General features: G+C 40.4%; 1 protein-coding gene across 1 annotated transcript in view; it reads left to right on the top strand.

Annotated features, from left to right (window-relative positions):
* GLIS1 (GLIS family zinc finger 1) overlaps positions 1–16,834 on the top strand; it is a 259,140-nt gene extending 242,306 nt beyond the window's left edge. Inside the window, exons 9-11 of the mRNA XM_073357637.1 lie at positions 4,455–4,639; positions 12,245–12,412; positions 16,305–16,834. Coding sequence (XP_073213738.1) covers positions 4,455–4,639; positions 12,245–12,412; positions 16,305–16,441 — 490 coding nt within the window. The 3' untranslated portion in view covers positions 16,442–16,834. The remainder of the gene's footprint in view (positions 1–4,454; positions 4,640–12,244; positions 12,413–16,304) is intronic.
* The last annotated feature ends 7,654 nt before the right edge of the window (positions 16,835–24,488 follow it).

Genomic DNA, 24,488 nt, shown 5'->3' on the forward strand with positions numbered 1-24,488 from the left:
TGTCCTGAAATACAGCCCCGCTATGTGAGCCAGAGTAAGCAGCGTTTTAAAAAGCATAATGGATCCATTAGGGACTGGGAAGAAGGCACCCTCTGCCTCCAGATGCAGGAGGAGGTTGTGAGTGGCTGTTCAATTGCTCTGTGGCTGCTCCCACAGTCCATAAGTTGTTATACAGTTCTGGGCTCCTGTGCCCGACATGGGATTGAGTCTGTGGGAATGAGGGCAGGTGATCTATGTAGCCCTGGATTTGCTGACCTGTCCTTTGCCCATCCTCAAAGCCACTCTTAATGCTACAGAAGAGAACATGGGGTGCACAGTCCTTTCACATGTCTTCTCAGCTTACCATAATAGGGTAACAGATCTGTGGTGGTTCTTGGACACTTATATCTTTGCCCATGAGAAGAGGTGGAGTGGGCAAAAGATTTTACCTTCTCTGAATATAAATATTCAATGTAGTCATGGGACCCAATTTTAGTGAATTAGGAAGGATCTGGGTTTTATTTAATATCTACATTAAAAGTATATAGTAAAAAGCCACAAGATGCCAAATTTGCAGAACTATACAAGCAAAAGGCAAACTAAAAAATGTGGTATATACATATTTATTATTAAAATCCAACCCAAAACAAATTGTGACTATAGTACAGTGTTAACAGGAAGTGTCCAAACTATTAGATCTTGAAGCCGATATGCCTGAGCTACTGCCTGGGAGTTTCTGATGCAAACAGCTGTCCATACTGAGGTCCTTCTTTAAGTAGTTTAGTGTTTCTTCTTCTATAGAGAAGCCATCTCTTTTAAAACTGTTTCCTGTAGCTAATGCATAGTTTATCTAATCTGTATCTGGAATGATTTCACCTGCACACCCATAGCAGTTGTGCCAAGGCAACATGGTTAGAAGACAAACACTCTAGAGAGAATTAGAAAAGGACACCAGAAGCTTGAAACTGAAAGCTAGGTCCATGAAAAAAATACTCTATCACACAGACATACACAGGATTGTGTTTTAGGGTTGATCTTGAATTCTGGGACACTGCAATTAATATTTTGTTAAGAAGAAAAATTCACCTATGGGTCACTTGTTCAAATTTAAACCTAGTCTTAGTGACAGAAAGTTATTCCTTGGCCTAAGGAAAACGAGCTAGAAGGATGCAGGGGATCTTCATTCAGCTAGATGCCCATATCAGAATGAACACCAATTAATACCCTTATTTGCTGTCTTACAATAATGGGGAAAGATTGCAGCATTGTGCCAAGTATTTGGTATTCTGCTAAAGCTGTTCAGACAGGGTGAAATCCACTTCACCCACATGTAACACAAGTTTAGAGAGGTGATTGCAGACCAGCCTGGGAAATTAAACCCCAGCCCACAACTCAGGACTTGAATGGGATTCACCTCAGGCTCCAGTTATATAGATTACTATACTAGGGCCACTGGATTGCATACACGAGTGGTTTTCAACCTGTGGGCTGCAAACCCCGGGGGATCCTCAGACTGGGTCTAAGGGGTCTGTGAAAGATTGTCATTACCATAGAACAGTGGCTTTCAACCTAGGGTCCATGAACCCCTGGGGGTCAGCAGACTATGTCTAAGATTTCCAAAGGAGGCCGCACCTCCATTTGAAATTTTGTAGGGGTCCACAAATGAAAAAAGGTTGAAAACTACTGGCATATACAGATGTTCTGTTCCTCCCCTCCCACCCCCTTCCCTGTGGAACCAACCATGGGCTATAGTGTGCAGACAGCTCTGCCTGGCTGCTCAACAGCCTCTCCCCCCAAGAGGCCTGTATGCAGGGGTGAAGTGGTGTTAAGTCACCACTTGGACAACGCCTCCCCACCCCCCTTTTAGTAAGCAGAGGATTTCAGTCTCTAACATTCAGTATCACAACCATTACAGTCACTTATAGAAAACGGGGGAAAAGTTAAGCATTTGTTTAAAAATATAATTACATTCCTCCCACACATTAAATATGTGAACAAGCTATAGAAAACAAAAGAGGTTAGAACAACTGTGTACTTCAAGATTTTCTGTGTCCCTTTAAGACTGAACATTTGGCTTGAAAAGCATCTTGACCCAGGCCATTTTAATAACTGCTTTATTTCTTGCCTTCCCTTTTTGCTTAGGGACATGCATGGTTTCGGTGACCCTGTTATGCACTTAATTTCCTTGTTTTTTACTTTAGTGTCTTTTTGCCTAGCTGTTGTTTTTTTTAATTCCCTTTCATAAGTTTTGTCACAATGGTACCTTTTGGCACCTTTACTGTTACTGGGTTGTTGAATGTAGTTATATTCTGATCACTATTATTTCATAGGTTAACTATATTTACTTCTTGAACCAGCTCTTACGTGTTATTTAGGACTAAGTCAAAAATAGTCTTACCTCTTGTGTGCTACTCAAAGGAGCAATTTTTATGGTGTTGAGAAATTGCTTTTCTAAGCCATGTATCATTGTGACATTTGAACAGTGTATGTGGGTAGTTGACGTCACCCATTTTTACAGTTTTATTAGAGTTGGTAGCATCTTCGATTTCCTGCAACAATGTGCAATCAATATCCTTTTCCTGGTCAGGTGTCAACAGGTAATCTACTAGTATATTTCTATACTTATGCCTTGGGCTAGCCATACAGATTCTACTGAGTGGTTCTTTCCATACAGAAGTTTTGTTTCATTACATTCTATGGAATCTATTAGATGTAATGCGGCTCCTCCCACCTCTATGACTTAATCTGTCCTTTGTTTTCATTTCAGCCCAAGACATATGAGGTTGGAGGGCAAAGAAAATACAGCATCTACACAGTACAATAAACTCTAGACAGTATCTGCATTCAAAAGATCAACATTTGAGGCTACCAATCTAGAACCAACTGGTCATTATTTCTACTGCTGCAATGAAAGCTCAAAAAAACCAGAGGTCTAAATGCCCCAACAAAACATTTAGATAATTATTGTTAATTTGTAGAATGATAATATAATTCTAATGGGGTTTGCACAGGAGGACCAGATTCTTGATTCTGCTCTCTGCAAAGCAGCAGGTCTCTGGCCATAAGTGGCCAGCAGATCGTTCCGCTGACAGAGGGGATAAAGCCAATTCCCGTGCTGGCCACCACCTCTGCCCACAATGGAGAGGACATGCTGGTGGAGAGGGGAAGCATGCTGAAGCTCCACTATGCTCTACCTATTGGTGTAAAGTTCCTTAGGTACCTTATGCCAGTGGTGTAAGGTAAAGCAGCTCCTAGGCTGGGGTGGCAATGCATGATTAGGGAGCCGCAACCAATTGTCTGACTAACCTCCTGTGCCAAGCACATCACGGGGAAGAGGTTTTACATCTGAGGTATAATCACTTCCCTGCCTTCCTCCGGGGCACTGCAGTAGCATACACATGTTTACCCAGGGCTGTGCTTTTGAAGGACAATCTAGACCGCTCTGTTTAAAACTATGCTGTTAGATGAGAAACCATTGAAAACAAGTATGCATCCTTGACTTGGCTGAACTTTTGGGTATAGATGTTTCGCCCCGTTTTGACTAGTAGTGCATTTAGACAATTCTGACTCAGGAGGGAACCTCCTGGGATGAAAGGAGCTCACCATTAGAGCTTGAGTTTCCTCGTATTTTAGAAAGAGATAAATTTAATATCAAAATTAAGAGAGAGCAGGGGTGAAGCCTCCTTGATAGAAACAAATTGAAACCTGAAACTTCTAAGCACTAACATTATAGTTAATGTTGGATGGTTTTCTAAGCACTGCTTTTATAGTATACAAGACTGCTGATGGTTGAGAAGGGCAATAATTTTATATTTTGTACAGTAGTACAATGATTTGCAAGGGTTCTGAGACACAATAAGGAATTACATGTTTAAAGAAAGTTTCCTCTTGCTTTTATTTTTTGTACAAATAGAACAAGGGGGAGGCACTAAAGATATTAATGAGGTTATCTATTAATTAGACATAATCATGAAGTGCAAAATTCTGCTATTATTTTACTCCCAGATAGATCTATTTGCATCCGTGGTGTAATGGAATTCAGAATTAGATCCTAAGAGATACCTTTTCGTTGTAATACGTGAGAATTTAATCAAGGAATACCTATTAGCATTAAATTAGTCTCTGCCTGTATTTTCAGATCCATTTGTCGGTTAATAAAGTTTTTAATTAAAACTGACTTTGCTTAATTCTGAAGTCAGACAGCTTGACTAATGGTGTCACTTGTGACCCCAGCAGTGTGAACAGCATGGGAAGCCAGTGTAAAAGATTGTAAATTAGTTTCTAATTTGCTTTACTTCTGGCATAAAACTGAAAGAAACATTTTATTGTTTGTTTTTTTAAAATATCATTTATGTCAACACAAATTGTAAATAAAGTTCTCTATATTAAATCACTATGGAAATGCTGCCTAGGGACTTTCAAGTGTTTTATTTTCTCATATTGTAATATAAGCTTCTTCTCTTTTCTTGTTCTAGGCTTGCTCCAAATATTCTTTCACCTCTTGTCAGTCCTCTGAAAACACTAGTTCCACCTTCCCTATTGCAGAAACATGGTTCATCATCTCCACACAGCCAGTCTCCAAATGGGCAACAGTTTTCAGGAATACCAAATAAACCATATGTTCAGTATCAAAACCAATCTGTACAAGAGGGACTGCAAGGTAACTATATTTTGAGTTTTCCCAGCTGCTGTATTCGTGTTTTAATTATTGCAGTATTTGGCAACACTGGCTGACAACATTTCCATGGAAGCTCCTGTTTTTTTTTCAGAGTAGCAGCCGTGTTAGTCTGTTGTTCGCAAAAAGGAGTACTTGTGGCACCTTAGAGGCTAACCAATTTATTTGAGCATAAGCTTTCGTGAGCTACAGCTCACTTCATCGGATGCATCCGATGAAGTGAGCTGTAGCTCACGAAAGCTTATGCTTAAATAAATTGGTTAGTCTCTAAGGTGCCACAAGTACTCCTTTCCTATTTTTTTTGAGTCCCATGGGGCTGGAGTTTTCATCAGTCAGATCAGTACATGCATTACCTACTTATAATGGGGACAAATTATAATCCGTAATAAAGCTGTGCATTCATATAGCACCTTTCATGAGAGGATCTCAAAGTATTTTGCAAGCACACATTAATTACATCCCAAAATACCTCTGATTTAAAGACACTTTAAAAGATTTAACTCTGGATCACCTTTGAAGCTGTAACTGTTTAGTCTATCAGTCTACGTAGTATTTAGGAAGCTTTAAAATGCATCGTTTATACAATAGACTATAATGGCACTTTCTGGCATTGTACCCATTTAGTATGGTTCGAGTACTACAGAGACAGGAGGTCTTGAGTTCTAATCCTAATTCTGTCACGATCTTGTGTAGTTTAGGCAAATTATTTATCCTCTGCATTTGAATTTCCCAGTCTTTAAAATGGGGATGATGCTTATTTTCCTACCCCAAAGTTGTCTTGTGGGGGATTGGTGTGTCTACAATGTTTTGAAGGTATACATTGACACTTAATATTATCACAGATTACTGTGGTAATGGAAGCTTGGATATTTAGATAACATGTTATATAATCCATATACTATATTGCTTACGTATGGTAAATATTCATCATATTACAGATGTGCAGGACAACTGTCTGGTTGCAAGTATAACCAAGCATATAAGTATACCCAGGCAGATAACCAGATTCTCAACTCTGTTCACAATTGTACCATTGTTTGAATAAGGCATTTTTCAGAAACGCACAGTTTCATGTACGATAAATGTAGCAAGTGGACAAAATGACTTGCCTGCTATTCTTTGAATGTTTTAAGGCCAAGTTTTTATAACGTTTGAAAAAACAAGATTCTGATATAAGCCCAATGGCAGGGTACATCTCTAATACATAGATATTTACCTCCCTTTCCCTCTTGGTCTCCAGGTAGTATTTTAACCTCTAGTCTGGGTCAAGTACCATAAATACTCTAAAATTGCTTGATTAGTTTTTGCTGTTTGGACTTTGTCTGAAAAGCAAAAGCATGTTATATTAAATGATTTGTGTCAAAGAAAAAAACTCACTAAACCTGATGCTCAACAGATTATTCAATTTTAAAATGACTAACTCTGAGAGGGGAAAAGTGATAGATTTATGATAGCATATAATCATATATGATTGTTATTATAATGAGCTAAATAACTACAAACCACAAGAGGACAGATTAGCAGCTCATTATAATGACAGAAACAAATGCATAGACAGAACAAGTTTTGAACCACGTAAATAAATTGACTTTATTCCTTAGAGAAAACCACATTTCCCATTTCAGCAAACCATTTCTTTCTGACTGCTGTGTTGTGTGGTTTTGAAAAAGGCAATAATTTTCCACTTTAACCAAATTTTGAATTATTATTATAATTTCATTATGAAAAAGTTCTAAAATCAATTCTGAGTAATAGCCTTTGAAACCAATTAATCTGTAATCCATACTTGGGCTTAAATTTACTTGATGTCTTTGTTTCAGTTCTTTAATGGCAGCTTTTTAAATGGGAATCTTTTAGTCAAGTTTGTTATATTTTTACTGTAAAAAAGGAAATTCTAAATATCATAATCTGTAAAACCAGTCAGTCTTTATAGAAGCACGTTAATGTTGAGAATTGCTATGGGTTGTCGCTATGGGTTGTCGATAATGAGAAGAATGATAAACCACCGTATTTGTGTCTTTAGCTAGTTACAGTAAAGTCACATGGAAATTATTATACACTGAAAGAATTTGGCAAGCAAACAGCATACTGCATTTATTTATATCTGACATGATTTCTTGTCAGAGATTTTATGGAATTTGAAGAGCTTGGATTTATTTGCACATACATTTAAATAACATGATGTATATGAGTTGTAGTTTAATAGACATATTCCAGTCATTTGCTCATTACATCATTCATTTAAAAAGCGCTTCGGGTTTTTTAGGTTATGGCTTGGGGAAATAGAGGCAAGCAATGTGTTTTCTGATGTGGTTAACTACAGCTATTTTGTCACAAATGATTTCAAAGCAAAATTGGAGCTAAATGTTATATTTGGAACGCAGTTTATTCCTTTATTAACTGTTATACTTCTACATTTACTGTACATAAAACATTTAACAGCAATCATTTAAACTGACAGGCATTTGGTAAATTCTTCAATTGGAACTTAACCTCAGAAAATTTGATTTAAATTAGATAAATAGAAGGAAAACCATTTGAAAAAATATCAGCAGAGCTCCCGTTGCCAAATGGGTACTACCCCTCTGCACGCTTAGAACAGGAAAATTTCTACGAAAAAATAATTCTTGCATGCTTCTTATTTTAGCTGCTTAAGAGATTTTTTTTTTAAGAATCTTTAAAAATGTTCCATGTTTAATTTGTGTTGAGCCATATATGGTTGTTAATTGAACCATAATTATAGGATTTAAGCCTCATCTTAGCTCCTAAATACTACTCTGTATTGTATTGAGAGACAGTTCCATGTAGAATTAAAGCTTTTCATAGAACTTATAGGAATCAAACTAAAATGGAATGAACGAAAAGAACCTTTCTTAGAAAAAAAATTTAAAAATTATATATTACATGAAGACCCTGTCTTAGTATTTCCAAAGCAATTAAAGTACAGTGCCCATAAACAGTAAGTTTCATTTCCTGAGGTTGCCTAAAATAGCCTTATTCAAAATCTCATTCATTTATGACGTGTCTTATTTGGCTACCGCACACACTGTTACGGAGGTTCCTTTGCCACTAGTACAGATGCAAAGGTAAACTAAGCGCTCATATTGTCCCAGTTGTCGTGCTACTGAAACCAACTCCTGGACTAGCAGATTTACTTTCAAACCAGTTTCGCTTTCCTCTGTGGTCTAATGACTGCTTTTTAGCAACACTTGACATTCACCCAACCTGGTGATTAACTTCCCTTTATTATCAGTATGAAAGATCACCAAGGGATTTGAGCCCCTAAAAATATTTGCTGGCCTTCTGAGCCGTTCCAGGTTGCTGATCTGGCCACTCAGAGGAAAGGATAGTTTGTTGCAAAAGCCAACCCATCTTGCTACCAAAAGAAGGTATCTCTCTTTATCAGAGAATTGCACAACTACCTGGCAGGAAGTGGCCCTACCATGTTGCAAAACCTGTCACCAGGGGGCATAGGGGAGTTCTCATCTGAGAAAGGGCCCTCAGAGGGGTAGTGGTGATGCTGAATGAAGTGAAGAAATATGAAACCGTTATTTCAGTCATCATGGGTGCAGGTGGGGGCTTCTGAAATCTTTAAAAAAAAAAAACCACCTGCCTCAGGGCAGAGATGAATGGATGTCAATGAGCTTCCTGCCTTCCGTATCTTCTAATTCCCAGGAGACTCTGTCTACCCGCTTGGGGCCACACATCCTATGGATGTTACTGCAGGTGGTTTGCCTGAGCTGATGAAGAGTGAGAAGGATTATTATACTGATAGTAATTTAACCCTTCTTTTTCTCACATCTCCCCTACACTGCTCAGAGACCCTTCTCAGTGAGACCAATCACACATTTTGAGAAACACTGATCTAGAGTATAGAAAAAGCCTGTCAAAATCGCACTCATGTCTAGACATAAAATTGACTTTGCTGTCCTGCATCATTTAGCATTTATCATATCCATGTTTAAGTGTCAGGAAAATCTGACTTTCTCGTAAATTAAATTGTGTATGTGCAAATCAAGTGCATTAGCTACAACTGTAGTTGCTTACAATTCCACAGGCTAGGATGAAGTCCCTTTGAATGAATATCAGCTCATTTTGTCATTCCCAGTAAAAATGCCACAAAATGAGTCATTTGTGATGTTATTCCAAAGATGATGATTCATCTTATAAACATACCTATAAGTAATAAAATTACTGCTTGTTAGCTGTACCTCTCAACTGAAGAATGACACGTTGTACAGAAAAAATCAGTGCATGAGGGGCATAGAAGGTGTTGCCTGATCAGCTGTCTTTCTGGAGAGCAAAGCTGTCTTGAGTGTCCTTTTTGGTAATTAAAAATCTCTGTCTCAGCTTCTCTAGTTGAAAAAGTTATTGGGACTCTGCCAGCTTAGACACACTCTAGAAGCTGCCTTGCCCCTTCTAATTTTCAGCCTTAAGGAATCAGATGTCTAGTCTTGATGCCCTGTTTGTCCATTTCTCCCACAACCATTTCTGTGCCTTTTACCATGTTGCTTCCTATGCCTGGAATACCTTCCCGTCTGGTCCTATCACTTTCCTTATTCAAGTCCCTCTTTAACACTTGTTTCTTCCACAGTGCCCTCAAGTGAGCAAACATTTCTGACAACTCTACTCATTTGAAAAGGATTAAAACCCCTACTACTGCCACCAATATTTGCATATTCCTAAACTGAGTAACTGCATGATCATATTGCTGTAACTTTTGTCCTTCCTTATTCCATCTCCTTTCTGCAGTTTTCTACACCCACCAGTCACATCACATATACAAGCTCTATAGAGAAGGGGCCAGGTCTTTTTCCTTGCATTTGTACTGTGAAGCATTTAACAAACACTGTAAAATCCAATAATCGAATATTAAGATTTTTTCATGACACTGCCTCGCCCTAGAATTGTCAAGCTACAGACACTTCACCAGTGCACATCAGGCTGCCTGTCTGAGGCACTGCTATACACCCAGCCAGTACAAAACATTGGTAGCTGCTTTTGGTAGCTATTTTCAGCACTCTTCATTTTACTGAGAGTGCTCTCTCTCTCTCTTCCCCCGCCCCCTATTTCTTAATGACCAATTATAGAGTACAACCTCAAGCAGTTCAAAAGAAACCTTATCCATAGATCTTGAAGAGCAGTGATGGATCCAGCTGCCAATGTAAAAGCTTGTCCAAAGTGAGTTTAATTCAGTTGTGTCATGTTGTTCTATTGGCTGATTTTCTAAATTACAGTGTCTTAGTCTTAGGGTCTAAAAAGATATTTAATTGGTTTAATAAAGCATGCTGGCTGAGCAAGATGAGAGAGACCATGATTATAGGGACATAGAATATACACATTGTGCCTTCCCTAGAAGTGATTTGTCTAGTAGGCAGCCTGGAAAGTCTGATTGCTCCAAGCTCATAAAGTGCTCATTTGAGCCAGTAATGCCTCATTTGAAGCCAAGTGTCTAATGGTTTCATTGCTCATCCCTAAAGTTATATAGTGATTTTAGAAGGTGTGCAGAGAGGATTTAACATTTTGTAAATGTAAAAATCAGGATAACTATTAACATCAGTCAATAAGCTACTGTACCTGAAGCTTCATCACAAGATAGTTTAGCAGCCTCTCATAAGAGCTCTTTGATTCTTTGAGCCAGTCTCTCCTAGCATTAAATAGAGGTGGCTGTTTACTCATGCCAGGGAAGGACACACATCGTTTAATATTCAACATTCCAAATTTCTAGGCCTTCTTGCCTACTGCAGAAAATACTTGTACCGTTGGTAAAATGTGCTTGGTATCTTCCTCTGGAACAGTCATCCCTTAGTACTTCAGTCATGAAATATCAAATTGTGACGAGGGACCATAGTTCTCCAGAAGTAGGACACCTGATGCTTGCAGGGTCAACCAAAAACCATGTAAAATAGTGAAACTTCCATACAAAACCTAGGTTTCACCCCAACTAGATGTGCTGCATCGTTATTAAAGAATTGAACCAGTTAGCCTGACGTATAACAGTCTGCGGTAACTGTCAGAATCCGTGCCGCCGAGTTTTGTGAACAGGAAGGAGTTTGTTACAGCCTGTGGATTGGCAATTGGTGTATTTGAGCAGTGTAAGGCATCCAGGTGCTTTGGTGATAAGCACCACTGTTACTTTTTAAACATACGAAATTAACCCCATGGTTGAAACAACAGGCTAGTTCTTCAGCTGGTCAGTGGAGCGGTGCAGATTTATAGCAGCTGCAGATCTGGCCTGACATCTTCCTTTGATAAAATTGGAGAGAAGTCATGTGACTTTCCTGGAAGAAAAGTTTCATTCTGCCTGAGTGTGGGCAGGAGAAAAAAAAATAGAAGAAAAAGTGCCATTGCCCTGTTCGGGGGAAACGGAGAAATTCCTATGACACTTACTGCTAAATGGAGAGAGAGAGAATAGGGATCCATTTACACTGGCTGCTAGGAGAAGTAAGGATTCAGATTAGAAAATAGTTAACATTAACAGTTTCATTAGTGTGAGGGATGTCCTGAGAACCCCTTAGTGCACAGCTTTGCCGACTGCTCCGAGCTCACATTGATGAGGCTGAGTCATCACCTTGTTCTTTCAGGACACTGGCACAAACCTGTAAGGAGTAAAACTCCACTCTCCATTTACAAGTACTTAGCGTGCTCTTTACTTCTAAGTGACTTTCTGCATGAGGCAGGATTTACCCCTAATTTTTGCAGGTTTCTGCTGGTGCAAGACAGCACAGGACCCCTGGTGGTAGAAAGCATGTGAGGCAAGAGATTCTAGGGAAGGAGGAGACACTAGTGGCCCCAAAATGAATTTTGCTGGCTGTGGAGGGAATGGGCCTTTTCAAAACATCCCCTCAGCAGCTTCCATTGGTGGGATTGCCAAGGGGCGCCAGCTGCAAGCTAAAGAGATCCTCCCCTGGCATAAAAGTCCATCAGAATGCAGGGTAGCACCTCTGGGCCAAACTCTTCTTGTCAGATATGGCCCACTGTGACTAGTGAAATTTTCTCATTTGAAACAAGATAGCACTTTGAAAAAGGAGAGGGTTGAAGCATTCTAAAAGGTATTTGTAAATACAGTTATCTCCTGCAATAAATAATTCATGCTGGATGGTAAAAGGCCTTTATTCAGTTACAAATCCAATAGTCTATATCAGTAAAATACTACATTATTTAACTCAGGTAAAGTTAACAGTAATTCATTATAGGCTCAATCCCACAGTGTGCTGAGCATCCTGGCCCTGATCCAGCAAAGCATTTAAGAACATGCTTAACTTTAACTAATGAGTAGCCCATTAACTTCAGTGGGGCAACTCATTCAGTTGCTCAAAGATAAGCATGTCCTTATGTGCTTTGCTGGATAGGGCCACAGTGCTCAGCACCTTGCAGAATCAAGACCAATATAGGTTTTATATTATATTATATTATTACACACAGTGTGTATAAATATGTAAGTAGAATAAAGGCTGTGGCTTGATCATTTTTCCATAGTTAAAACCCTAAGGATCTTAAAAACCCACAGTAGTAATGAAATGCTATGACATAAATGAAGCTAATATCATCACAGCAGTGTTAAACTGTGTATGCAATATCTGTTTTCAGGTTACCAAGGCAGCTTTCACTCAATACAAAACTGTTTCCATTACGGAGACTGCTACAGAACAGTGGAACAGTCTGTCAACAGTGATGTGCTAACAGGGGAATCCCATTGCTTTAATACTTTGAGACAGAATGGGTGTCACATACTCAATGCACCTTTAGCTTCAACAGGTAATTTATTCTGATTATGAAGAGTTATCCTTATGATTTTTTTTAGAAATAGAAAAAACACTTTGTCTTATTACTTAAAATGCAACATTTCATTAAACTCTTCTTTAAACAGTTAAACAGTTCTTTAGGAAAGTAGATTTGTTTTCTTTTATCCTCCAGTATTTCACCGACAGCCAAATTTTCCTCTTACTTGTGTGGGTAGACACAGTGACTTTAGTGAGCTTTTGGACAGCGCACTAAAAAAGGCAATTTTGCCCTGTTCCCTTGATATTTATTGTAAAGATTGTGTCAACATTTACACTACAAGCCCTACCTTCAGGTGTGTATAAGTCATTTCAGGCTGCAGTTCATCGTCAGGGTCTAAGTCTCGAAACTGGATTTTTGTATTCCCATGAAATTCTGTTAAACGTTACTGGCTTCGGGGACTTCTAGTTCACTTAAGAATAAAAAGTGGGATGTATTTTTTTTATACTGAGATGTACCAATTGGGAACTAGTGACTATGGGAATTTTGTTTGGAAAAGTGGCTAGTGCACATGCATACCTTTTTTCCCAGCCATATATTTGCATAATGGCAAAGGGCCTAGAGATGTACGAGAATCATTACAGTCTAGTGGATGAGCTCCCAGATAGAACTGCTCATGTTTCTGAGGGATTTTTTTCTATTTTTAAAAACCACAGTGAAAAACCAGGGAAGTAACAAAACCCAACATATTTTAAGCAATGCCATAGTAGTTAAATAGTACCAATTCCTCACTCTTCAGTTAGGCAAAACTCACTGATTCCAAAGATGGTTTTGCTGGAGGTCCTGATTCAGGAAAGCATCTCTGCTCAGGACATTCCTGAAAACATTTGCTTAAGTGCTTTCCTGGCCTGGCGTCCGAGTTAGGACTGCAAAATAAGAGCTGACATTCCTGCCCCATTGTGGGGAATCGCAGTTCAGTGTGTGTGTCGTGTTACATACTAAAAAGTACGTGCAGCAATCACTAGCAAAAGGGAAGAGTTAACGATGCCGTTTCAGCCTTAACTTTGATTTTTTGTGTGTGTGTTATTCATAAGTTTGATGTTAATAAAACAGTTGTAAAATGTTGAAATTTGATGTTCGGTTTAGACATTTAGAGAACAGACCAAATAAACTTTCCAAAAGAAATTGTTAGAGCAAAAAAAAAAAAAAAAATCATGTGGCAAAACACCAACTAGGACAACATTTGCTATTTTTTGTCTGGGGCTAACCTATTATGGTTTCTCTGCAATCAGTTTATTTTTAGAATGGTTACTGAGGTATACAAATACTTAGCATCTGAAACAAACAAATATATGGAATATATAAATCTTATCTCATCTTTCTGTGTAAAATAGAACCATTCGGGTTTGCAAGATTCATCAAGCCTGTGCTTTAATTTTTTCAGGGTTTTATAGCACCATTAATATTAATGGAGATCTCATCTCACAGGAATGCCGAATGTGACTGGCAAACAGCTGTTCCATGAATCACATTAACAGTCAATAAATTTTTTATTTTGTGTTCAGGGCTTTTGGATGGTTTACACTATCTGGAATCTAACAGTGATTTCTGGGGTGTGTGTTTATCTTGGTTTTTGTCCATTTATGGTTGTGTACCCCTTTGTATGTGGGCCCTGTCAGATAAAAAATTAACATAATATGCACCCTTACATAAGTTAATAGAATACTGTGCTCTGCAGTTAGGTTATATACACAGTGCTGACTAGACAAACAAACTGGGTTATTTTCTACTCTCATTTACTTCAGATTTACTCTGTGTATCAGAGAGCAGGATTTGATCCATAGATCAGTCAACCCTTGGTTAACTAATACAGTAAACTAATATAAATCACAAGGGGTTGCATAAGTATAAGTGAGTGCAGAATCTAATCTCTGATCTATTAAAAAACAAACACCCACCTAATTAATTCACTTGTAAGGACCTGATCCTACAGTCCTACTTAAGGCAAATCTCTTTGATATCAATGCGGGACCTGCCTACATAGGGCTACAGGATCAGGGGCCATTATTAATTATATTATGTAGAACCTAAAGGCCGCAACCAAGATTGGGGTCCCATTGTGCTCACTCCTATAAAAATACATAGTAAGAGACAGTCCCTACCCCGATGAACATGCAATCTAAATAAACCAGGGAAACAAAGCAGGAGAAATTAAATATCATTCTCATTTTGTCAATGGGAAACTGAAGCACAGAGAGATTAAGTAATTTGCCAAACCTCACCCAGGGAGACAGTGGCAAAACAGAAAACTGAACCCAAATCCCCAGAGTCCCAGTCCAGTGTATTAACCGCAAGAGCATCCTTCCTCACATACGTGTGCAATGGATATGGATGTGATTTGCTGTAAATATTAACATGTTTTCCATGTCATCCAGTCAGCCACAAGTGCCTCAATAACTGAAATACAGCTTTCCTTCATATGCATAATATTTGGTAATCTGTACTGAAGAAATACTGGTATGTCCTTGTTCTGAAGAACATACAATCCTTTATAAAGATATAACCAAACATAGACAATGCTGTCTGAGATGAGACAGAATGTGCGGAGTGCGGTGTGAGCATAACACAGCATCAGTGCTTCATGCAATAGGTGGGGTTTGAGACGTATTTGGAAGGAGGAAGCTTAGCGAGCTACTCAAGGCCCCACAGAAGAACACTGGGCTTTGGAGTGGATAAAGAAAACAAAGGGGTCAATGAAGAGGGAAGCTTGGGCACAGAAAGAAGAGCAGGTATCAGAGACATGGCAAGATTTGAAGAGGAGATCTTAGTCAAATATCACTTCAAACTGTTTCTGGGAATGGGATTTAAAGAAACCATTTTACACTATTAGGGAAACTATTCAGGTATGTTGGACTAAACTAAAATCCACTTACTATGTGTGTTCATAACTATTCTTGCTGCAGTCAGCATCAGGCACAAAGTGCATATACTGTTCCTTTTCAAACAAGTAGTATGGAGCGATGTGTATCATGTCAATGAGAGTTTGGCCTGATTAAGAATTGGGGACAAAATCCTGCCTTCACTCAAAGACATGCTAAGAGTAGGGCAGGAGAAGAGCAGTACCAGCAGAATGGAAGGTCCATTGGAGATTCTGCCAGCATCGGCAGCCAGAGGGCACCATGCTTCACAGCGCTCCTTACCAAAGGAACACCCTGTGCCCCTGATGCTGACTCCAGGGTGCACACAGGGGCTCCAGGAGCCTGACAACCCCCCAAATTGTAGAATGCAGGCCACACCCTGGGGAGCCAGCCGGTGCATTAGCCAGATTCCTCCAGGATCTCAAGAATGTATGGGGCACACATGAAACATTTCCATACCCACAAAGTCCCTTTAAAAGAGAAAAATATACAACACAATCTGTCTGCAGCACTTCCAGAATGCCATCTAGGATCTTTGTCCATCCATTGCTTTGACATCATGTCCTAGTAACAGTAATTCCTCCAGGGAGGCATACGCACCCACATCAGTAGCCAGATTATAAAGAAGCCTCATTAGGGTGACCAGACAGCAAATGTGAAAAATCTGGACAGGGGATGGGGGGTAATAGGAACCTATATAAGAAAAAGACCCAAAAATTGGGACTGTCCCTATAAAATTGGGACATCTGGTCACCCTAAGCCTCATTGTAAATAAACTTCACTACCACAATGGTACCTGTACAAAGCAGTGAATGGAAACTCATGCACAATGACACAAATTATGAGGTTAGTTTTCATATTGCCTAAGTGAGGCGTTGGCAGTGAAGTCTGCTGTCTGATTAATGTGAGGCTTCACTACATATCTCTGGGACTCAGACTTGTGCTTCCTGCTGCAGCCCTCAGATGTATTATGGTGCTAAATCATGCTCATATGCTTTTCCTGCTTTCAGGCTACGATGTAATTTCTGAAGCACAATGTGGGTCTGAAGAAGCAGTCACCAATGGAACTGACGAAAATGAATTTTTCCAAAATGGTGCTTTTGATCATTGTTTGAATCACATTCCTTCCATCTATACAGATACCTAAGAACAGCTTTATCCTTTGTTTCCTTTATTATTACTATAACTGTATACGTAGTAACAAAAATGCTCTCCCAGTACTTTTATGTAGTCTGTATCTCTATGTGCTCATTTAAATAAACACCTCACATTTACCAATCCATTTTATAAATGAATATACTGTATAAGAAAAATTATTGGAACCTGTTCCTTTGCTGTGGCACTTTGAATTTCATGCTTTAAGGGAATGAGGAGCATTTGAAACAACTTGTTTTATAATTTCTTACTAAGAATGTAAATGTAAGTTATGTAACTTGTAAAGATTTTTTTCTGAAATGTATGTTTTCAATTTGAGACTGTTGCTCCCTTTAATCGTTTTAGTTTCATTCATTGGACATTTTCTTGACTAAACGGACTTTTTTAATCACAGACCTCATGTATATAAAGCCTTCATTTGCTCAGCTGGTTTTATATTTTCAGTTTTACAAGAAAGCATTAAAAACTGGATACAAGTATACTGTTGTTTCTTACCTTCAGTCTGATAAACCCTGATCTATTCAAGAAACCCGCTCAGTTATTTAACCTAATAGAGATATTTACTTCTGAGATCGCTGTACGATCTAGGCCGGGGTGAGCAAACTTTTTGGCCTGAGGGCCACATCAGGGTATGGGAATTGAATGATGGGCCATGAATGCTCACGAAATTGGGGGTAGGAGTGTGGGAGGGGGTGAGGGCTCCGGGGTGGAGCCAGAAATGAGGAGTTCAGGGTGTGGGAGGGGGCTCTGGTGCGGGGGGGTGTGGGGGCTGAGGGCTCTGGGGAGGGGCTGGGGATGAAGGGTTTGGAGTGCAGGAGGAGGCTCCATGCTGGGTCCAAGGGGTTCGGAGGATGGGAGGTGGATCAGGGCTGTGACAGGGGATTGGGGTGCGGGACGGGCTCAGAGGTGCAGGCTCTGGACGATGCTTACCACAAGCAGCTCTCGGAAGCATGTCCCCCCTCCGGCACTGAGGCGCAGCCAAGTGGCTCTGCACGCTGCCTCATCCGCAGGCACCACCCATGCAGCTCCAATTGGCCAGGAACCACAGCCAATGGGAGCCTCCACCTACTTGCACCGTTAAACGATAGAATACCAAGAGAAATGTATTAAATATTTTTGGATGTTTTCCTACATTTTCAAATGTATTGATTTCTATTCCAACACAGAACACAAAGTTGTAAGTTACACTTTCACAATAGTGATTGCACGACAGTACTTGTCTGAGATGAACTGAAAAGTACTATTTCTTTTGTTTGGCCTTTTTACAGTGCAAATATTTGTAATCAAAAATAAAGTGAGCAGTGTACACGCTGTATTCCGTGTTGTAATTTAAATCAGTATATTTGAAAATGTAGAAAACACCCAAAAATATTTAAATAAATGGTATTCTGTTACCGTTTAAGTGCGATTAATCGTAATTAATTTTTAATTGCTTGACAGCCCTAATATATATATAATTCTCACAGCAAAATGTCTGACCAAGTATTATTATTTTATCAACTACAGTTGATTAATAACATAGTAAAAGCATCTTGATTGGTTAATAACTTAGATTGGTTAATAATTAAATCACAGAGTGATTTAATATCGTGCTGCAAAGAGCTGCACGATACACATTAAAGAGCCGCTTGTGTGCCTCGGTCTGAGTATCACTGCATGAGAGGCAACGGCACTGAATGATAAATAGAAGGAAAGAATTTAAAGACACAAGGGGAAGCCAAGAGGGTAGAAAATGTCCCTTTACTTGTTAGTTTTACAATATTCACTCAACAAACGGTTCCAACATATACTCGTTAAAAGGGCAATAGGGGGTAGTAGTTGGATGCTGCTGGTTTCCCCCTTGCTCCCACAGGCACTGTGAGGGAACAGAGAGGGGGTCAGGGCCACCAGGTCCTTGAGTGAGCTGGCACATGGGCATGCCAGACAATGAACCACTAAGTGCCACTCATTTCCAACCCACCTCCCCCACACAACTGTAGCTCATAGCCGAAAATATTCACCGATGTAAAACTGGCCAATGGCTATTTCTGAGGCTGGGTTTCCCCCCTCCCAGGCTATGTTCTTCATGTGGGTTTGGCTCCGCTCCTTTGGCTCCTGCGATATGGTCGAGGCGGGCTGGCTCGGAACCTCCTTGCTCACATGTGTGCCAGAGGGGACCTTGCAGCCAGCGCCAGCAGTTCATCTCTGTAGGCCATCCAGCTCATCAGCCAGTATTTCTGGCTTCCCCTGCTCCCTGGCTGCAAACTGAGCCTCCAGGCCCCAGCTGCCTGGAACAATGGAGGGAGGGACCATGCACTGTCATCTAACTAAGTCCCAGATGTGGAAAAAGCTGATGAACAAGAGGAAGCTTCAGGTTGGTCCCCACAGATCTGGGCGACAGAAAGCAAAATGTCGGGCACCTGACTGCAGAAAATCAGCAAATTTGACAGCAAAAAAAAAATGCTCAATTTGGTGGCATTTTGGAAAAAATACCATATTCTGGAGCTGCATAATTGACATCCACAAACCATTGAGATGAATGGGGCAATTCATAGGCAGGCATCCCTATACTGGTTTATATGCTGTTCACACGGCTGAGGTTTCCTCCACAGTCATCAGGTTAAATAATCATCATGCATACACTTTTTTTTTAATGAAAACAAAGCACAGGCCTGTGGCAAGGAGTGAATTCTGCAGCCACATTAGCTTGGAATATATATTAGCAACAAAGTCCCTCAAGAAGTAGGAGGGTACTGCTAAACCCAGAGGTTTCAGTCACCCTAGCCACTTGATGTATGTGTATGACCCATATGTCATGTTCGGATGCTCCAGAATGTACACACTGCACACAAAAAAAGTTTCTGACCTTGCTGGTGGTGGTGACAATGTTCCCAGTATGTTTTGCATGCAAAGTAATGGCGTCCCAAGTCTGCAACTAGCCTAACAATCGCTCTCAGGGAAGTATGCGTCCAAGTTCCTTACCACCATGTTGAGCTCAGCGTAACATCACGAAAGCCCAGTGCTGAGACTTTAAAAACGGCAGCATTAACTGTTTCATTGCTGATCAGTTTAACAGCTGGGGTAGAGAAGGGAGGGGGGGTGTTCCCCATAGAGGACAGAATTGGAAGTTGCCACAGAGAAAGAACTACAGAGTAAGGAAACTTCCTAACTGCCAGGGTGGTTACGCACTGGAATAAATTGCCTAGGAAGGCTGTGGCATCTCCATCATTGGGGATTTTTAAGAGCAGGTTAGACAAACGCCTGTCAGGGATGGTCTAGATAATACTTAGTCCTGCCTTGAGTGCAGGGGACTGGACTAGACGACCTCTCGAGGTCCCTTCCAGTTCTATGATTCTATGAGACAGAAGAGGGAGAGAACTGGTGAAAGGTGGCTGGTGAATGAAGCGCAACAAAGGCCAAGAATAACTGTGCTCCTGAAAGGGCGCATAGTAGCCTACCAAGAGCTGCTGAATGTGATGTCATACAGGTGTCAAAAAAAGCAGGAAACCTAGCACAAAAGACCATAGGAGCTGCACGCCTAACTTACGTACCAGGCCTGAAGAGCTACACAGCCTGCTACCGCAAGCCTTAGCAAGCTGCAGGAGCCACAATCCGTGCCACACAGGCTAGAAGCTGCCTTACGCCAGTTCTTATAATGGCCTCGGGGCTAACGTTTGCGTAATAGTTTCATGTCTTTGTGATCTTGGGAAAACTGAATCAACTTTGTGAGCCCATTCACAAGGTAGTTGTATATACATCACATTAGTTATTTGCGCTATCGTATTTAGCTACATACACATATTCCACCCTTTTGTAAACTGACATAAAGATAATCAAGTTTGTATTATATCATGAAGAACATCAAATACTTCATTGAAAAGCGCCTTGATTATCTGACTGGAGAACGCGACCTGGTTTTGGATAAGCAGGAGCTAACTGAGGGCCTAATAACTGAGGCTGTACCATAGTCCTGTGGCATAAAGCCTACTCAACTCCATGTCCTGGTATGTCTGCACTGTATTATTTTTTAAAAGCTAATACTGCCTAATAATAGCCAGGTGCTGAAACTGTACTGCCAACATTGTGACCGCCTCTAGAATATTGAGAGGCAGCGCTAAGGGTTTATACAGCTAGTCGCTATTCCTATAGGCCTACACTATTAGTTTGTTCTGTGTGCATTCTGGGCAGTAAAGTGCACTGTAAACATTCATAGTGCCACTTTGCAGGCCATGCTGCTTACAGATCACTATACAGTGGCACACTGCAAGAATCAAAGGTATCTGATGCTTGACATTAATGTCAATGCAGCTGTGATCCCTTGATGCCCTCTAGAAGCCTGTTTCTGTATTACAGTATGTACAGATTCATTACCTTGCTTGCAGACCACAGTGAACTTGAACTTGCATTCATCACAGTGGCCATTCATCCTGTAGCTCACAAAAGCTTATGCTCAAATAAATTGGTTAGTCTCTAAGGTGCCACAAGTACTCCTTTTCTTTTTGCGGATACAGACTAACACGGCTGCTATGCTGAAAAAAGTCACATTTTTATGTCCTGAATATTTAATAGCTAAGTGATAATAAGGCTTTATATTATTTATGTGAATGGAGGAAAGGATTCAAATTCTACTCTTATGGAAGCAAGCTTTCAGGCTGGTGTTTGCTAAAAGAAATGCTCAGTCTGCACCTCATTGCACAGAACCATATTAAAACACTATCTCCCCTGTACACTACCCTCCATTGATAGCGTACTAGTTAATCAAGCTTTCTGATCCGCCCCCAGGAAGGGTAACACCACTGCACAAAAAAAGTGCTTGGCTTATCCTACAGTATGGCCTTCTGGGAGGTCGCTCCAAAATCACTGAAATTTTTTCCACTCTCCCCTATTATATTTCTTATTGGTATATTTCCCTGCAGCTGCCTAGTGAATCACAGAGCAGATCTGGATAGGTATGATGGCAGAATACAATATTTTCAGCCAGCAAATGGAAGTTCACTGCAGTTCCTTAAGCTGTGAATGATCTAAGATGATCTGGAACATACTGATCATGGGGCAACTCCATGAGTTTAGAAATAGAAAATCAGCAGACTATATAGCAGGCTAAACTCTGTCCCACTATTTCAGATGTAATAACGTCTCTGTAGCCAAACCGGGCAGTTTGCAGAACTTCTTGTATGTTTATAATCTTTACTGGTCTGATGCCTGTGACTAAGTTCCCTTTGCTGCCTTCTAGGCCACAATCATGAATACCTCTGGCTCCCAACCATGAGCTTCCAATACAACATGAAAGGAAAAATAGCTGGTAGTTTGCTTGGGTTCTGATGATCTGTTGTGAAAACTTGCATGGTTCTAGCACACAAGCGAATGTTTTGTACTAAAACTTGTTCCTCATTATACCTTTTACAAACAGAACATTTTCAAGGGCACATGTACCATGTAATGATCGTGTGCATCCTCTTAGCTGTAAATAGCATAAGTAATCTTTGAAAAAATACCAATATTGTATCAGATATTAAAAACATTCAGGGGCAAAAAAAATATAAACACAGTGCTTAGCTCTCCCTGGGCATTTAAAAGTGTGACAAATTGGAGTAAATTCAAACCAATAGCAAAATCCTGCCACCTGAGACCAACTCTACATATGCCAACATAAAAGCAATTTCCTAAAGTAGGAGCTCAGAGAGGGAGGTGCTAGCTTTTAAATAAGATTGCGATATTCTTCGTCCACTATTCTCGTCCTCTAAAACAATAATCTCATGGTTTAGCACAATTAGAATAACAGTATTTTAGGTGCCAAACTGAGCTCTTTTACCCAGCACTAGTACAAGTAAAAATTCCATTAAATTCAGTGAGAATTGTTTCTGTGATGGGGTGTCCCCCACAGAAGACAGGAAGGGGTTGAAGTGGCTGGGTGGGCCAATTAACTGCCTAGGCTGCACCTGGAAGAGGAGCCAGGGAACAAGGACTAATGAGAGCTGAAGTTCAGCTGGACAGGAACAGGAGGGGCTATATAAAGCCCAGTAGCTGAGACTAGAAGGGGGCTATAGGTAGGACAGACTACAGAATAGGAGTGCAGACTTTGACTGCTAGTTGTAGGTCATCTGGGCTAGAACCCGGTGTAGAGGGTGGGTCTGGCTTTCCCTAATAGACACTAGAGAAGAGCCACTATTAAGGGGCAGTGGGTCCTGAGAGACTTTGATGTGTGTGATTTCCCTGGAATGGGAAAACCACAGTGATCTGGCCATAGGGCCAAGCCACAAAATGAGAGCAGGCAAGTACTGAGAGCGCAAGACAGAGTGTAACCGCAGGATGGGGCATCAGCCTGGCAAAGCTAATCCCCAGATGTGTGCTCCAGGGGTGAGTAGCGCATCCTGTGACAGGACCAAAGATGCAACTAATAGCCAAGTCCCTACATCTTTAGTCCTAGCTCTGAAAAAGATCAGCAGTGGATACTTGCATGCTGTCACCAGAGTTCATCCTCTGGAAAACACAATTGCACTGTAACTAAATGCTGTACAATCTTCTTAATCCTATCATGGTGCTGGTTGAGAGTCTTTAGACCAGCTGTTCTCTGTTCACCTTTTGTATGAACCTGCAAACCATATGTATGGATATAATTGTGTTATTATCTTTTCATGCCTAGATAAGTGTTAGGAGTAAGGTCAAGGATCAGGGTCTATTCTGTTTGCTCTAACATAAAATGAACCAATTAACATTATTATCTTCTAATAAGATAGCTATACCCAAGGTAAAAGTCAACCAGACACTTTCTTATGTTCCTCCTGTTAATGGAAGCTATCCAGGTATTTGGACCCAAATCCACAAAGGTATTTAGGCATGTAACTCCCATTGATTTCAATGGGATTTAGGCACCTAATTACATCTGAGGTGCTGGTCTTGGAATCATCTTAGTTGTAAACATACATACAAGTGAAGCTCTGTTCTCAGTTTCATTATTCAGATGTAGTCCATCCAGTACAAAACAATATCCATTGGCTAACTAGTATAAATAGTTTGCAGTAACACTTTAGGCCAAAATTTTCAAAAATGCTTAGGAGCAGATTTTCAAACGTAGGAAGGCACTTGTGAAAGTCTCCTAGGTGCACAAGCAAGTTAAGCACCTAACTCTCATTGGAATCAATGCACCTGTCTGCATCTTTAGGCACTTAAGTACCTTTGCCCTAGGTGATTTTGTGTATCCAAATTGAGATCCCTTAAAGGGACTGGATCTTCAGAGGGCGAATGGTCGGCACTTCATTAAAATCAGATCTCTTTAAGGTGACCAGTTGGCACCTACAATTAATAGTCACTTTTTTAAGATCTTGGCCTTAAGTTATAAAGGAGTTGAGTCAGACCCTCTAAGCACAGGGATTCCATCACCCACCCCCAAAGTACGTACAACCAGGGGATCATATGGAGTGCTTGCACCACCACCCTCTTTACCCACAGCTCCTACAAAAGGGTTAAGAAGCTTTAATATGCAGCCAGGACTCCCTGTAAGCCCCACTCAGGAAAGCTGCCTCTGAGGCATTATAGGGCAAAAGCCACTGGGATATCTCCTCCTTGATTTAGAAGAAGGAGCTTCCCATTTGTAAATAAATGGTTTGGGTAAGAAACATAATAATACATAGAAGTTTATCAAGGGAATCACAACTAGATCTTGGATCAGAAATTGAGGAGACAAAATGCAAGGGACAAAAGAGTGGTTGTCTGTCTTAGCCAATGTTTTGCAATCTAGTTCAAAGCAGAGGGAACCAGCTTTTTTGCTGGAATGTCACTTATGAGAGACATAATTTGAAAGTGGATCTGGAGCATTCTTTCCAGAATGATTAATGCAGGTAGATCTGGGACAGTCGTTAATGCCTACCTGCTGGCATAATGGAAGGAAGAGGAAACGGAGCAACCAATAGTTTAAATACCAGCCGTCAACCAAGCTGCAAGAGGTGTGGGGTCAGCAGACACACAGAAAGATGCTCTCAAAAGGAAACCAGGGCAATGGCTTTAAGTCAAAATCAATAGAGACAAACCATTGTTCTACCACCTCTGACAGAATTAATGGC

Source organism: Lepidochelys kempii, chromosome 8, assembly GCF_965140265.1.
Source record: "Lepidochelys kempii isolate rLepKem1 chromosome 8, rLepKem1.hap2, whole genome shotgun sequence".
In the NCBI taxonomy this organism is placed as follows: domain Eukaryota; kingdom Metazoa; phylum Chordata; order Testudines; family Cheloniidae; genus Lepidochelys; species Lepidochelys kempii.